General features: G+C 32.9%; 1 protein-coding gene across 24 annotated transcripts in view; it reads right to left on the bottom strand.

The window, feature by feature from the left end:
* DLG1 (discs large MAGUK scaffold protein 1) overlaps window positions 1-16850 on the bottom strand; it is a 272956-nt gene that overhangs the window by 29918 nt on the left and 226188 nt on the right. For 9 of the 24 annotated variants that reach the window (XM_060639586.3, XM_060639587.3, XM_060639595.3 and 6 more), the window contains 5 exons: window positions 16492-16668; window positions 13681-13750; window positions 9375-9474; window positions 1005-1046; window positions 264-299 (listed from right to left, as the gene is read on the bottom strand). In XM_060639586.3, the coding sequence (XP_060495569.1) occupies window positions 264-299; window positions 1005-1046; window positions 9375-9474; window positions 13681-13750; window positions 16492-16668 (425 nt within the window). Of the gene's footprint in view, window positions 1-263; window positions 300-1004; window positions 1047-8651; window positions 8686-9374; window positions 9475-13680; window positions 13751-16491; window positions 16669-16850 lie in introns of all 24 variants that reach the window. The other 15 variants (XM_060639599.3, XM_060639593.3, XM_060639604.3 and 12 more) reach the window with 7 other exon arrangements.

The raw sequence follows: 16850 nt of genomic DNA on the forward strand, positions 1-16850 counted from the left end.
CTAACAATTCATGCAAATGGTGAGACAGACAGTATATACTTTCATTACCTCTTTTTAGACTAGAAAGCTACTCAACTGCTCTATGGTGAGTTCTGATTACACATTAATAAAACACTAATAAGAAATCACATTCCCATACCAAAAAAAAGAAAATTGTTATGTAACTATTATGCAAAAAATAACAACCAATGAAATGAATGAGGGTTAAAAGTATATATTGTCAACATGAAAAAATATCAGAGACTGATATTAACAGGATGGACCTTTTGAGCAGCCATACTCATCTGTAATCAAGATTACTTTCACATTAGACAGCAGTAAAAAAAAAAAGTTAGAAAAGCAATTTTAATTTTTACGGTACCACAACTGATAAATTCATGCACTCCCCCTGTTACTCCCATGCCCAAATCTGTTAAAAAAAACTTCACATGCTTGCATAGTTCACTTAGCAATATGATACCAAGAATGTAACACAGTACACCAGAAAGAAATCAGTATTATTGTTTGAGCAACTGTTGAAAAATTTTCCTTCATCGTGTATGTTCACCAGATGCTGGTAATAAATAATAACTTAACCCAGAACAGTTAACCCAGAACTGGTGACAAAGAATAAAAAAGGATATAAAGCTAACAAAAATTTAGCATTACTTAAAAACATTTTAATGCTCATATTAAAAACAAAATTACTAAAGAAAATGGCAAAATACAAGTTTATCCCTCATTTAACCAGATTTTTTTCTTGTAAAAGATACATACATAGAAGTGTACTGTGCATACAAATAGTACTGTTTGTAAAAAGGATTTTAGAATTTTATAAATTTTTGGAAATTATCTGTTGTACATATAGGACTTTATTTCTGAAGTACAGACTTCTACTTGGCTCTCCCTGATTTTAAAGTATTACGCATCTGATTTTGTTTTTAGAACACATCACTAAGGCAAAAACTCCCAAAGGGTATGTATTACTTGTGATTACAAAAGAACAAGTAACTTAAAACACTTACGGTAACTACTTTCACTATCGCTGGCATTAGAAGTTATATGCTCTGAAATTGCAGGACAATGGAAAAAATAAAGAAAAGTGTCATGAGTTTAAAAAAAGCAAATTATCAAGATAAACACAAGATGACATTACAAAATATTGCGATATAAATCACATACTCCATTTTTAAAAGTCATTTTTGATTTTCCTTGAAAATTTTGTTTTTTTCAAATAAGTATGAATTAGGAAGGAAAAAAAACCCTGTAATTAAGGAAAATGCTCCATTTTTGTACAACACAGATTACAAACAAAATCTATGACAAATATCAAGTAGAATATGACAAAGAGGGCAAAGTGATCCTAGTCCAAATGTAGACACAGAACCCAAAAAGAGAAAAGTTGTATTTGACCAAACAGATGGCCATTTTAATGAAGGAATGTCTTAAAAAAGAAATGATCTTGCTTTTAGTTCAGCTTCTTTCTTGTTCCTGTAGAGAAATGAAAATCCATGTTTTTGAGATCATATAAAGCATTTTAGATGTCATAGATTCAGATGCCTCAAAAAAAAGTCAAATGGAAGGGAATTCTAGAAAGTAGGCTTGTATTTTAAAATAGACTAGTGTTTCTGAGAAATGCGGTTTTGATAAAACTGACAATGGCTGCTTTGCAATCAAAAGATAAAGCAAATACACCTACTCGCAAATTGCCTGGCCTCTCCTTGAGAGTGACCTCATTTCATAACTTGATTGTTCAGTAAACACCAGGCACTCTTCCCATGCAAATGTAATTTTGAATGTTCTCTCAGTAAGTATCTCCCATGAATTAAAAAAAAGTAATTTTATTTATAAAATTAAAAAACAAAATTTTCCACAGGAGAGAGGGAAATCTAAATTTCTTATGTGAAGCACGGGAAAACATTTTTAAAGGATAAGAAAAGAGCTGGAAGAGAAATATCTGCTGTATCATACCACGTAAAATCAAGAGGCACTACTGAAAAGTTCAGAGAATGGTAGAATTTAAGACTTAAAATAAGATAACAGTTCTTGAACTACTGTCACATTGAAAATTACGTCTGTTATTCTAACCTGCAAAGACAAGGTATAATTTTCTTCCTTCCTTTTATAATTGCAGTACAGTTGACATACAATGTTGTGTTAGTTTCAGGTACAAGGACATAACTTCCTTCTTATTATATATATTTTAAATACAGCAGGACATTAAAAATTATAAGTAAAATCAAATAATATATGACAAGCATATGTAAAATGTTTTTTAAAAGTTTATATTTAAAAATTCCTTCTCTTGTAATACAAGTCAAAACCACACTGAGATACCACCTCACACCAGTCAGAGTGGCTAAAATTAACAACTCAGGAAACGATAGATGCTGGCAAGTATGTGGAGAAATGGGAACCCTCTTGCACTGTTGGTGGGAATGCAAACTGGTGCAGCTGCTCTGGAAAGCAGTGTGGAGGTTCCTCAAAAAATTAAACATAGAACTACCCTATGACCCAGCAAGAGCACTACTAGAAATTTATTCAAAGGATACAGGACTGCTGATTCACAGGGGCACATGTACCCCAATGTCTACAGCAGCGCTTTCAACAATAACCAAATTATGGAAAGACCCTAAATGACCATCAACTGATGAATGGATAAAGATGATGTGGTTTATATATACAGTGGACTACTACTTGGCAATGAGAAAGAATGAAATCATGCCATCTGCAGCAAAGTGGATCAAACTGGAAGGTGTTATGCTGAGTGAAATGAGTCAGCCAGAGAAAGAGATATCATATGTTTTCACTCATATGTGGATCTTGAGAAACTTAACAGAAGACCATGGGAGAAAGGAAGGGGAAAAAATAGTTACAAACAGTGAGGGAGGGAGGCAAACTGTAAGAGACTCTTAAATACAGAGAACAAACTGAGGGTTGACCAGAGAGTGGGGGGAGGGGAGAGGGGAAAATGGGTGATGGGCACTGAGTAGGGCACTTGTTGGAATGAGCATTGGGTGTCGTATGTAAGCGATGAACCATGGGAATCTACCCCCAAAACCAAGAGCACACTTTACACGCTGTATGTTAGCCAATTTGACAATAAATTATATTAAAAAAATTTTCTTTTCTTGTTACCACATGTACTTCAAAACAATCATTTTAAATTGTATAACATTCTATTGAACTGATAAATCCTAATTTACCTTACTACTTATTACTTAGACATTTTAGTTTGCTTTAAGCTGTTTTCCATCAACAATTATTTTTACCTCTTGTCCTATTTCCTTAAATTCATTCCCAGAGTAGGAATGACACATTAAAAAAATCTTAAATTTATATTAGAATTGGTATTACACTCTACAATCTCTAATACGTAAAAGAAAGAAACATTAGTTACTGCAATGGAGTGAGTGAAAGATAGTAAGTAGGAGTAAAGAAGAAACAAAATTAAACATGAGTCTGACAATTATAGAAGTTGGGTAAATGAATACTTACAGGGTTAATTTTACTATTCTTCTATTATTGAATATATTTGACATGTTATATAGCAAAAAGTTAAAGTTACTACGTATCTATTTTCTGTCTTTTCTGGGGAATTCTCCTACTCATCTCAAATTCTCTAAGATTACCAATAGTCGTTAGGCAATGAAATTCTTCAAGTTCTTTCAAGTATCCTTTTATGTAACTCTACAATAAAATTTTGCTGTTCAAAGCATGGCTCGTGGAATAGCACCATCATCACTGCTTGAGAATTTATTAGAAAGGTAAAGGGGCGCCTGGGTGGCTCAGTCGGTTAAGCGTCCGACTTCGGCTCAGGTCATGATCTCGCGGTCCGTGAGTTCGAGCCCCGCGTCGGGCTCTGTGCTGACAGCTCAGAGCCTGGAGCCTGTTTCGGATTCTGTGTCTCCCTCTCTCTCTGCCCCTCCCCTATTCATGCTCTGTCTCTCCCTGTCTCAAAAATAAAATAAAAAATGTTAAAAAAAAATTTAAAAAAAAAAAAAAAAAAAAAAAGAAAGGTAAAATGCTTTCTTCCTGATAACTAAAACTAGCATATATATATATATATATTTTTTTTTTTTTTTTTTTTTTAGTCTTTATTTATTTTTGAGAGAGAGAGAGACAGAGAGACAGAGAGAGACAGAGTGCAAGTAGGGGAGGAACAGAAAGAGAGGTAGACAAAGAATCTGAAGCAGGCTCTGGGCTCTGAGTTGTCAGCACAGAGCCCGACGCACAAGCCGCAAGTTTATGACCTGAGCTGAATCAGATGCTTAACTGACTGAGCCACCCAGGTGCCCCTAAAAATTGTATTTTTAAAGGAACTTCATCACAAAAAGGTACTCAAATATCCAATAAACATATGAAAAGGTGTCCAAGTTTATTACTTATCAAGGAAATGCAAAATAAGCCACAATGGATATCCCTACCATACATCAGAATGGCTAAAATGAAAAAAAAAGATATGCCAAACACACAGAAGATATGTAGCAACTAGAACTCATACACTACTGGGGGTGGCAAAATTGGTACAGCCACTATGGAAAACTACTTGCAGTACCTACCAAAGCTGAACAGATGTATGTATCTATGACCTACCAATTCCTTTCCCAGGTATTTCCCCATCAGAAAGATATATATGTGTTGACCAACAGACATCTACAATATTGTTCAAAGCAACACTATTCCAAATAGCCCTAAATATATGTTTATTTACAAATTTGAGACAATAGGGGTGCCCCAGTGGCTCAGTTGGTTAAGTGTATGACTTCAGTTCAGGTTATGATCTCATGGTTAGTGAGTCTGAGCCCTGCATTGGGATCTCTGCTGTCAGCACGAAGCTTACTTTGGATCCTCTGTCCGCCCCGCCCCCCCCATCCCTTCCTTGCTTGCGATCTCTTTCTCTCAAAAATACATAAACACTAAAAAAAACCTGAGATGATATATGTAGTTTCACATTTTACTTTTTTCATTCACATTATGAACATTTCCCCATGTCATATGTTTTAATATGATTTTCAATGGCTATACAATATTACAAAGTATAGACAATCATACTTCATTAACCACTTCCCAAATGTAAGACATTTTAGGATGGTTTCAAAAATTTTTTGACTGTAGTTTCTGAATAAAATTAAAATAAAGATCCTGATGTATAAACCTTTATTACCATCTCTGATTACATCTTTAGGATAAATTCCTTGAAGAGGAATTAGTAGGTCAAAAGATATGCTTTTTCAAATACACATAATTATAACATATTGAATGTACTCATTCCCCGGAACTCTACCACTGGGTTTTTCTTTAAAAGAAATGTCTGTCAAGAAGATGGGTAAAAACTGTCATTTTGGATGCTTATTTCACTTGTTATTGTTTTAGCATTCTTCTCACATCCCTTGTTTAGTTACCTAATGAAGAGAGAATCTATTTCTTAGTGATCTGTCAGAAATGTGTAGTGCAAAGATATCCCTTTGCCATACATGGTATAAATATATTCTTCTTCAAGTTTTAATTTTGATTTTGATGTTTGATGACCACAGCCATTTCAAATCTCTCTAAATCCAGTCTCACCTTTCTAATCAGACATCTCTTCCCGAGAATGTATCATATATGTCTTTTCTCTTTGCTCTAACTACTACACATCATCCATCTCAAGCAATACTCCCATTCTTACACTTATTCTTTACACAAATAAAAGTAATTCTGGTTTTGGCATCTAAGAGCTCTGCACAACTTTGCTGAAATGAGTCTTTGAGATGAGAAGAAAGGCTTCCCATTATGTATCTCTTTCCCATGTGCCTGAGTTTTTGAGGCGTTCTACAAAATGGAAAGCTATAAAAATTGACCTTCATTTAAAAGGTACAAACCTTGTCTGAAACTGCATCATGATTTCACTTCTGAGCACCTTATACAGCCCCTCCTGAACTTATTTCCTTTTAGTATCTGTTAAAGGAATCTTACTTTTTTCTTTCTGACCTTTTCCAAAGTTGCCTTCTTAAAGCATACAAGCTGCACACATTTCTATTTCTAGCTTTTCACAAGCTATGATGATTTACTTGCATTCTCTCAGACTTCCATCATATTCTACTTAGTTCTGTTAGTCAAAATTAGGATTAGAAAGGTAAATTCTCTCATTGTTTCCTGTACTCTCAACAGGGCAAATCAATAATTTGATTGTCTTCTTTGTAAAATCATTTGAAGTTCATGTCTATGAAAAGTATTCTAGGTTATCACTTTTTTCTTTTTCTTCTTCAATTAAATACATTATTTTTCACAGGTTATGTAAAATTACATGTAGATGTACATCTTTCTTGATATTCAGTGTTATTCCACATTTCTTCAATGGGTTTGTTTCTCTGAAATAATTTATGCTTTTTGTTCTCAGTCCCTTCATGAGTCCTATTCCAACAAGTCCTGAATACCTATAGAGGTCACATTTATTTCTTCATACTAAAACCTCACAGGATTTTGCTTAAGTTTATTTCCTGTATTCGGAACTTTAGAATACAGATTACTGAGGCTACAAATAACGTCCCTAACCACGCTTTTCCCAGAATTTTCTGTTGTGTAATAATGGGGACCTTGTTAACTGCTAGTCATCTATTTCATGTGGTAACTGCCATCATATTGAGGTTTAGAATTTTACTCGTATTTTCCTGTCTCCCTCAGTTTTTTCCAAATAAAATCTTCTAGATTTGCTCATCAAGTTACCAGATGAATAAATTATTTTAGTTTCTGTGAAATGAAGCACAAAACCTATTATTCAAGGGAATCTTAAGTTGCCATCCGGAAAATTAAACCCTTTTAGAAATGACATTGTCTCATAATCAGTTACTGTTTTTCATTTATTTCTCTTCTCAAGTCCCAAACATCAAAATGAGAGATGGAAATAAGATGTGGTGAAGGTGTAATTATCATCCATCATAACAGTTTCAATATGGGAAACAAATTCTTCATTTAGTTCCTTTTCAAGGAGTTTTCCACAGGTCTCTGATGATTCAACAGATGTTAAAAAATCTGTGGACCCTTATGCTGATTCATACCATCTCTAAAATATATCATTCTCAAATTCTATAGCATTAACAATCTATGGAAATACTTTCCAGTTTTAAAGATTTTTACTGATTATATTCTCCAAAGGTAAAAGATTTAAAAAGGGTGCCACTAGCGATAGTAAATTTGTGGCTCTTGACAAATCCTACAAAGGCACATGCAAAAATAACATACTGTGTCTGTATAGAAATAATTACACATAAAGCATACTGCCTTCAATCTAATACAAACCTTTAATCGTTAAGGTTGAAATAAAAGTTGAGTACTTTCACTTCAGATTAAGATTGCAGTATAAAGTTAGCATAAATCAGGGAAAAAACCTTCTACGAAATATAATGTTTATTAATGTAGATCTTAGAAAGTTAAAAGATGTTGGTTATATCCTTAATGAACAATGAGTTACAAAGAAATAAGTCTTCAAAATGCTTAATAATCCAATTTTAGTATATGTGCTGCCGAAGCGAGCACAAAAAATGCTTAATAATCCAAATTGAAAGAACTATCTAGGAAACTTTAGCTCAAAATATTACCTCTATGAGTCACTGTCACCTAAAATAACTTAGTAATATTTGGTAAACGTTCATATTTAATCAATTTGAGAACACCTAAATTTAAAATTTTGTTTGCTAAAAAATGCCTTGTTTCATCCATTGGCTCCGATATTTACTGAATGACTCCTATATATCAGACTCTCTACTAAGTTTTATATGAAAATTAAATACTAGTTAGAAAATTAAATAAGAACAACACAACAAAAACCAAAAACACCGACGTCTTGGTTAAAGGAAAAATAAAGGATAATATTTCTTGTAATTCTTTTCATAATTTACAATCTCCTTTAAAAACAGATGTGGGGCACCTGGGTGGCTCAGTCAGTTAAGCATCTGACTTCAGCTTGGGTCATGATCTCACGGTTCGTGAGTTCGAGCCCCACATCAGGCTCTGTGCTGACAGCTCAGAGCCTGGAGCCTGCTTCAGATTCTGTGTCTCCCTCTCTCCCTCTGCTCCTCCCCTGCTCATGCTCTATCTCTCTCTCTCTCTCAAAAGTAAATAAACATTAAAAAAAAAAAACCAAAAACACAGTTGTAAGCTCCTGCCCCCCCCCCCCCCCCATAGACTGCTACTTCAACTTGAGGTCCACATTCTTCTCTATAAAGATCCATTGTATTTTATAGTCTCACATTATAGCAATGCTCTTCTAACACAGAAACAAAGTGATTTTAACTTGTTTTAACAGAAAAACCAGGCGGATATAAAACTGCAAGGAAGATTATTTTCTACATTCTAATGAGGGCAGGTAGTATTCTTTTCAAAAGCTTAAAAGTCTTTTATTAAAAAAAAAGAACCTAGCAGAAGTAATCACTGTGAAAATTACAAAAGGAAAATGTAGTTATGAGCAGTTTTTCAAATGACATATGAAAAATGGAGCATTAGAAAAACAAAAAGTATGTATTATAGAAGTAAAAATCCCAAGCACATTAACATGAAAAGTCTAAAAGCAATCTAAATCATATACCTCCTCATGCCAGAAAGGCACTACCATGAATCTCAAAATGTATCTGAAAAAGGTAGATCTGTAGATGGAGGTTAAAAATTAACTTGGGAGTATTTTGATCACTTACTCAGGCCTTTTGATCCCATGTCGTCAGGGATCTCCTGTAGAGAGTAGTTCCCAGAGAGCAAGCAATAAAAAGATAATCAAAGAAAATAGTTGTCAGTAATGCATAAAATTGGTGCTACAATAAGAGACAGTTCCAAGACCATTACAGGTGCACATATTTTAGAGCATTTTTGTAGATTTCTGAAAGTTTGAAATAAGCTAGCAGCTGAATGTACCCTACTAAAGGAATGGAAGTTCTAGCTTAGAGGTTGATTAGGGTAGAGAAGCAAAATTTGAAATCATTTCTTGATATTTTAAAAGTAAAATTCAGATTGTCTACATATAATGAAGATGTAGGATAAAATGGAACGATTCCAGAAGATCTATTACCAAAGACTGTCAATGTTATACCTAGAAATCAGTAAGTAGATTCTCGGGTATCCATAGTTTTTCTCTAAAATATTCTTTAAAGTATACTGTTTCTTCCAAGAACCCTTACATCAAATGATTCTATTGTAAACATGTAACTTAAAAAAAATATTTACTTTAAATTATGAATTCCTAAGGTACCAGAAAAAGTTAAGATTGGTATAGAAGTTAATTTATGTCTGTTAAGATTGCCCCTGGTTAAGACAATTAGTAACCTGTTGCAGCTCTTGAAACTGTCTCCATGGTAACAACCAACTGCAGGGCAGTAGGTCCCTCTACATTTATTTTCAGTTGACCACTGGATCCACATACTTACGGTCAGCATCACTTGTTTCCTGCTCACTCTGGTCCTTGTTCTTGTAGAAGGGGAATTTTCGGGAAAAGAGGTTCTTTTTACGCTTGTCATTGAATGACTGCTGAAGAAGAGAAGGAGGGGCAAAACAAAGGGATGTCTACTATCTGTGTGTACAAAGGCCCAGCCTAGCAGCTCTGTGGAAGCTGACTCTTGTGACCACAGTGTGCAGTTTGTATATGAATTTTACTTTAATCACAAATAAAGTGAATTTTTAATTTTGTATTAACTCCTCTAATTCTAATGTTTCACAACTGAAAATACTGAAAAATTTACAGTGTAATTCAATACCTAAAAATACTGAATAAGTGCTACTTGATAAAAAAAGGAATAGTAATTCAGATTAGTTACTACTACAGTATGACCCAAATTAACATATGTTCTTATCAATCCATATTTTTCTAGATTTCCAGGCATGAGGTGCTCTATAGCAAAAGTAATTTTAGATTGTTACTCTAGCTATTCAAATATTTTTTATGCAGTAGTAATCTTCCTTTCCCTTTGGTTTGAGCATATTTTCCCCCTCCCCCTTTTTGTGGCTCCAATGAACTAACAAAAAGTCACTATTAAAAAAAGAACCAAAACTAGTGATAAGGTTGCTAGTGCTGAATACTTAAAAACAATTAATCTTTTTTTTTGGAAGAGAAAAGGAGATAACTGAGTGTTTATGGTATGATTCAGAAATGAGAAGAAAACTAAGAGGGGTCCGTCAACCACACAGAATGCAGCAAAAGATTTACTGATGCTATCTAACCAAAAAAGAAGAGTCAGAACTCTCCTGGTCAACTTGAATGCCATCATAACTGATTTATTTGTCTTTAAGCTCTACTATATTTATCTATTTTTAAAAGTATATATAAATAAACTAGAACCATATTTAATTAATTGGCACCATATCCTGAATAGAGGATAAAAAGCTTGGTGCCTATATAAAAGCCAAAAAGGCAATTAAGATTCTAATAGTTTTGGGGAACCTGGGTGGCTCAATTCATTAAGCATCCAATTTTGGCTCAGGTCATGATCTCACAGTTAGAGCCCCGCATCAGGTTCTCTGCTTTCAGTGCAGAGCCTGCTTTAGATCCTCTGTGCCGCCGCCCCCCCACCAACCGTCTGTCTGTCCCTCCCCAACTCATGCTCCCTCTTTCTTTCAAAAATAAACATTAAAAAAAGAAGATTCTAATAGTTAAAAAAAAAAGATTCTAATAGTTTATACAGAACTACAATGGAAGAGTTGCACAGTTGATTTGATGTCCCTTATTGCACAGATGTTGGAAATAGGTTTTTTTCCCTTCTTCAGTGTCCCCATTTGTGCCTTCAGATTTAAAGCCATGTAGCATAAAGATGATGCTATTAAAGAGGAATAATTTCTTTTGTAATTTCTGTCACAGACATCCACGTCTTGAAGGACATGGCCTCACCTACCAATGACACTAGGAACCATTGCTACTTTTTTGAAGCAGGAATGATATAAAGGATGGAAATCTTGTTCTGACTTTTCTTGATTCAATCCATGTCTTAAAAATGCTATCATTATTTTGAAGTATATCCACACCAGGCAGTATGTTTTAGCATGCCTGTATTTTTTAAGCATGTGATGCTAGGTGATTAAGATGCTGAGGTAGATTAAAGTAATTATTGCGCAAATTCTGTTGCTTGAAAGAATTTATTTTGTTAGAAATCTTAATGGAAATATTAAACTTTCATTTTTACCTTTTCATATCAATAATTCAAGATTAATAAACTCATAGTTCATTAGTTCAACAGACTGTCTTAATTTCAATCCTAAAAATCGAAGGCTCTGATAACTCTAAGCAGAATTTAAAAATTAAGTTGATGAGAGCAATTCTGTCAAGAAATAAGGACTTTTATTTTATAAACTGTCAAGTAGCATTATTTAAATAGAAATATTTTCTTGAATCCAAATTTTAAGAAAAGAAAAATAGAAGAAAAATTATGTTTCAATAGAGAAAAATTCATGGTAATCTAATTTAGGGAAGGACTAAATCTTTTTGTTCATGACAATCATTGAATCTAGTAATAATTTTTATGGTATCTCATAAAACTGATATGTTTTTAATAAAAGGTATTCATTTGTCCCTCTTACTGCATATATAGTGGTCAGAGTCAGTTTCACAGCAAACAACCAAGAGAAACATGAAGTTTAAAATGTTTTGATTTTTGGTATCTTTGCAGTTAGCCAAAATGAGATATCATAAAGATATCATAATAGAGAACAGAAAGAAATGCTGTTAGTTAAGAAAAGAATTAATTGTATTACACTTAACATCCTCCAGGTGAAGAATTTATTAAAAGTGAAAATAGCACAAAGCAAAGAAGACAAATATGTGTAGGGAAAACATAAAACTGAAGAAACATACTACCTCCAGTTTGTCTACATTTTCAATACAAAATACTGTTTAATTACTTATTGTTATTTATGCTACACTGCAGGAAAGACAGAGTGTAATAAATATAAGAACTGATAAAATATCACAAATTCATGATATATATATTAAATACATAATTTCTATATGTGGTATTGCCAAAATAGCTAAATGAATGTTAAAAATGTTAATGAGAAACTGAAATGTTATAAGTCTGTAGTGGAAATAAGTCCATAAACCACCATTTAAGGAAAGGAAAAGAACTTAGAATGGGAAATGGTATTACGGAAAGGAATGCAGTTCTGTATCAATGGCAAGCGTATTTTTACCCCACTCAGTATCATGCATACTTTTGGTGCTGTGTTAGAACACAGTGACTGTGTATAAAGTTGGTTACAGTCAACAAACAAGACTAAGATTTAAATATGTCGTTAATTCAGTTAACTTCTTACAGTATGAAAGAAAAGTTACAACATGCAACCTCTTTTTCAATACATTGACAGTGTATTTTACTAAGTTATTTTTAAAGACACATATAAAATAAGCACAAAAAGCAAATCCTGAGCATTTACTTGGGATTTTTTTCTTCTCCCAAATTTCTATTTTACATATTGCTTCAGATCACACTATGTAATTTTTTATTTTCTGAAAGCTACAATTTTAAACTAATTTATCATTTCTAAAATAACTGAATAAATTATATAATTTACTTAGATTTAACTTCTTTGATCAAGGATATTTATCTTAAAGGCTTTAAGTTTATGTGCTTAGTTTTATCAGAGAAGCACAAATGACAGGGTTAATTAAAATTTGTTGAGTTAACTTCCCACATTCATTTGAGATATGATCAAAAGATGATAAAACTTGTGTTAGATCAAAAAAGAAAAAAACCCAAACATAAAACATTCCTATGAATAGTATTTCAAGACAACATATATGTTCAGCTTATTTCTTTAGGCTTATTGCTACAATATTCTGTTGTAGTAATTACATACATAGTACAGGACAAAGCCTATAATAGCTCCTTCATCTATGGGCATCCATTATATTTAAGCAGAATTTAACAATGAAAACAAAAACACATTTAAAATTATATATGAAAGAGTTTACAAGTATTTCTTGACCATCTATAATTCCCTCTCTTGACTGTCTCTTTATTTCCTCAAAATAAAAATTCATATTGATTCAAATATTTAAAGCATGGGTTTTCCTTAATAAATTATATTAGGCACAAAGAAGGGCAATAAAAAATTTCCACAAATTAACTTACAAAAACCTGTAAACTTACATTATGACCTAGTTAATATTTTGGGGCATATTATCTCAGAACATGTATTATTAAATTAGCTGCATGATTAATACTGATGATACAAGTTTCTAACTGGACATCTGAATGAAGGCTGAATTTATTTCACTTGTATAAATAACCTCACCAAAGTATATTAAGAATATATGAAATGAGGGGTCCCTGGATGACTTAGTCCCACTCTTAATTTTGGCTCAGGTCATGATCTCACAGTTCGTGAGTTTGAGGCCCGCACTGGCCTCTGTGCTGATGGTGCAGAGCCTGCCTGGGATTCTTTCTCTCTCTCTGTCCCTCTCTGCCCCTCCCCCTTCTCACGCGTGCTCTCTCTCTCTCAAAATAAATAACTTAATTGAAAAACGTCTGTAAAATGACTGCTTTAATTTAATAAATTAAATTACTTCAGTAATACTTAAATTACTTCAGTATCTACTATGCGAAAGCACCATAACAACACCTGTTGATGGCTAACTCTTACAGCAAAATCCTTCTAATTTTAATCATGTATTTCCAGCAAGAATTAAGAAAAAACCTACTATCCTCAATTACTAATATCTAGAAATATGAAATTTCATATACTCACCCCTTTATCTCCTCTTGTTTTAGAATTAAATTTCACTGTTTTTAACCGGGCTCGTTCTTTCTTCTCAACTCTGTCAAAGTATAGAATGCTATTTTTAAAGTATACTGAAATATCTAAGGGCCTAACTAGAAATTATTAAAACTGATACTTTAATATAGGGCACTTTTATATTCTAAAGTCTTCAGAAGTCATCTAGGTTTGCATCCCAAAATTAATTATAATTTCTAAAATGAAATATAGGGCTCATTTTATTATGAAACAAAACCACTTGTGAAGTATCAAAATATAGTACATGTGTACTTATAAATGTACTCAATTCCATAATTATATTAAAATTATTATGAGGAACCACTTCTGAATTAAGCAATTTGCCAGATTTTGGTTTTTTTTTGTTATTGTTTAAATATTAGCTTAGCATGGGGCATACACATATGCCAAAAATTAAGCATAAGAGAGTGAACAAATAAGGCAAAATGTTAACAACTGGTAAAAGTAGGTGAAGGATATGTGGATTTCTTGTACTATTGTTTCTTGTACTATTCTTCCTCTTGTTACTTACTTTTCTGTAGCTCTGACATTTTTATAAAAAAATGGGAAATACAAAAATTAAATTTAGCTCCAGTGATATACTTGTGTAAATACAGAAAGAAACCAATTACAGTATACAAAAACTTTAAAGTATCTTTGGAAGGAGATACAAAGACTTGGTAATCTTAGTTATCCTTAGTTATCCCTCTACAGGTGAAATTGGTGCCAAGGGAACAAGCTTAAGATAAGGAAGCCTGTACAGCTTTTCCATCTTATGAATTTTGAAACTTGTTAAAGTGCCAAGTATTCAAAATAAGCAAGCCAACAAAACTACATCAAAACAAATGTTTCATGTAGATTGTAATACCAATATGAACCTCGCAAAATTTCCTGTAAATTAAGCTTTTATAAATCCTCAATTTCAACATAGATATTACGTTAGTATATAGCAGAAAAACTTACCACAACAGGTTGAGAATAACTGTATTTCCTTCATTATCTAGCTATATAGTTTTATCGTGGATACAGAAGAACCTTAGTAGTCAAGGATTTGAAACTTGTTTTTATTGTGCTAGAACAGTCCGTGACATGATTAGAGAGTCCATGAGATGATTAACTAATTTATAATTCTGCCTAGGTACTTACTGAGGGCACTGCAAAACTAACATTTGGTGAGTAAACGTTTACAACTCAAAATGGCTTTGTTTTCGCATCATTATCTTGTTCACTAAATAGTTGATTGATTTAAATTGTACTTAACTGTAAATACTATTCCTGAAAGAAAACTAAGAACTGTAGTAACTACAATTCCTTGTGCTATTATTAGAAGTAGAGGTCTAAGAAAGGGATAGTTCTGTTTTAAGAAAACAGAAGTTTTGAATACATTCAAGAACAAAACGGCATAATTAGTTGTGGTTTCATACTATAGCTTATGGAAGAAAAATTATATAAATAAATGAATAAACATAAAAAAACAAAAAAATCCCACAAAATTCAACTTCATAGAATTTTTGTACAAAATAAAAAGAATCTCTTTCCATCAAAGCCAGTGTTTTCTTATTAGTTGCAGGCACACATAAAGCCTATGAGAGATATGAGGTACCAAAGGATAAGACAATTTTTAGGAACTCTGACTTTGATATTTAAGATGTGAGATTTTTACTGACTCAACAAGGCACAGAGGAAGCATTTCTGAATTTAAAGCAGACTATGTTCTATTCTAGGAGAAAAGTTATGCTGAGGGCTGCATTGCTAAAAGAGGAGTTGCCTCTTTATAAGATCTAGCCAAATAGCTTGAGCTTGCTAAATATATGGATCTAGCATAGAACAGTCATAAATCCCCAAACCACAAATACAAATCTAGGTAATATTTTAATATTCCTACTCTTCAACTTCTACAAGCAGTTATACAAATATATACAGGTAGAGGTTTATAAATAGGTACATGATTTGGCATACTTATCAATTACAGAGGCTCTTAACAAAATAAGTATAAATCCAACTCATTAGAACAGAACAAGTGTATTCCATCATAAGCTTGACCTGAAGTGAATTAACTAGCTACACTAAACACTAATGTCTCTTTACCAATTTTGGCTGGCTATCTTAAAACTTAAAGAGGCTTTTAGGCAATGATTTGTACAAATCAGATCTCACAAAAAAGCTATTTCGGGGGAATTACGAACTGACATTTTAATACCATTTCTCACAAAAGTAGGGGCATTCAGCAGCATTTCGTAGACCTTAGAGAGGATTCTCTATACTGGGATCATCCTATCTATGTCTATACTTGACTACTTTTCCAGTAGACAGTAAGTATCAATCACGATAATAAGTGGTTAAAAGCAAAGAGGAAAGACCAGTGAATGTACCAATACTTCTAAATTAATCAAGAAAAAAGACGTGAAGCAAGTAACAAGATAGTTCTAAACATTTCACATTTATTTACACTTCCATTTTTTAAGTCTAAAGGAGGCAATTCATATAATCAAAAATGTAAAGTTTAAGATTCCATCACCACCTACATGAGAAAACTACAAAGGCTTTTAAATCTCTCTCCCTCCAATGGTATAGATACATGGCAAAGTTATTTAAAAACCTTTGGGGGCATCATATTCTTTAATTACGTCACTGGTTACAACATAAGGTGAACAAAATCAAATGATTGTGAAACACAATATGGAAAACCAAGCATCACCATCTTGGTAAAAGGATTTTAAAAATCAACAATTATTTATGTTGCCCTACTTTCAAGTGGTAAGACTGTACCAGACTTATATTTACCTGCGTTTACTGGGAATTACTCCAACTTCATCACTCTCTCCATCTGGTGTAACCTGCCTGGCTTGCCACCACTCATCATCAGAAGCATTAATAACATGGAGGATATCTCCAAATTTGAAGTTCAAGCCCTGACTGGGAAGGCCACTGTCTTTAGTCTTGTCATAATCAAAAAGCGCTCTAGATTAAGAAGGAAAAAAAGTCTATGATTATTTGTCATGATGCTCATTCCAATATTAAATGAACACAGGATTCTGAAAGTGTATATAATCCAGGTAAATAATTAAACAAGATACCATGGTGGGCAAAATAATGCCAAGCTCAAATTTGCACTACATACGGAAGGACAGACAAAAAAAGAA

This window comes from Panthera onca, chromosome C2 (genome assembly GCF_046562875.1).
Source record: "Panthera onca isolate mPanOnc1 chromosome C2, mPanOnc1 haplotype 2, whole genome shotgun sequence".
Classification (NCBI taxonomy): domain Eukaryota; kingdom Metazoa; phylum Chordata; class Mammalia; order Carnivora; family Felidae; genus Panthera; species Panthera onca.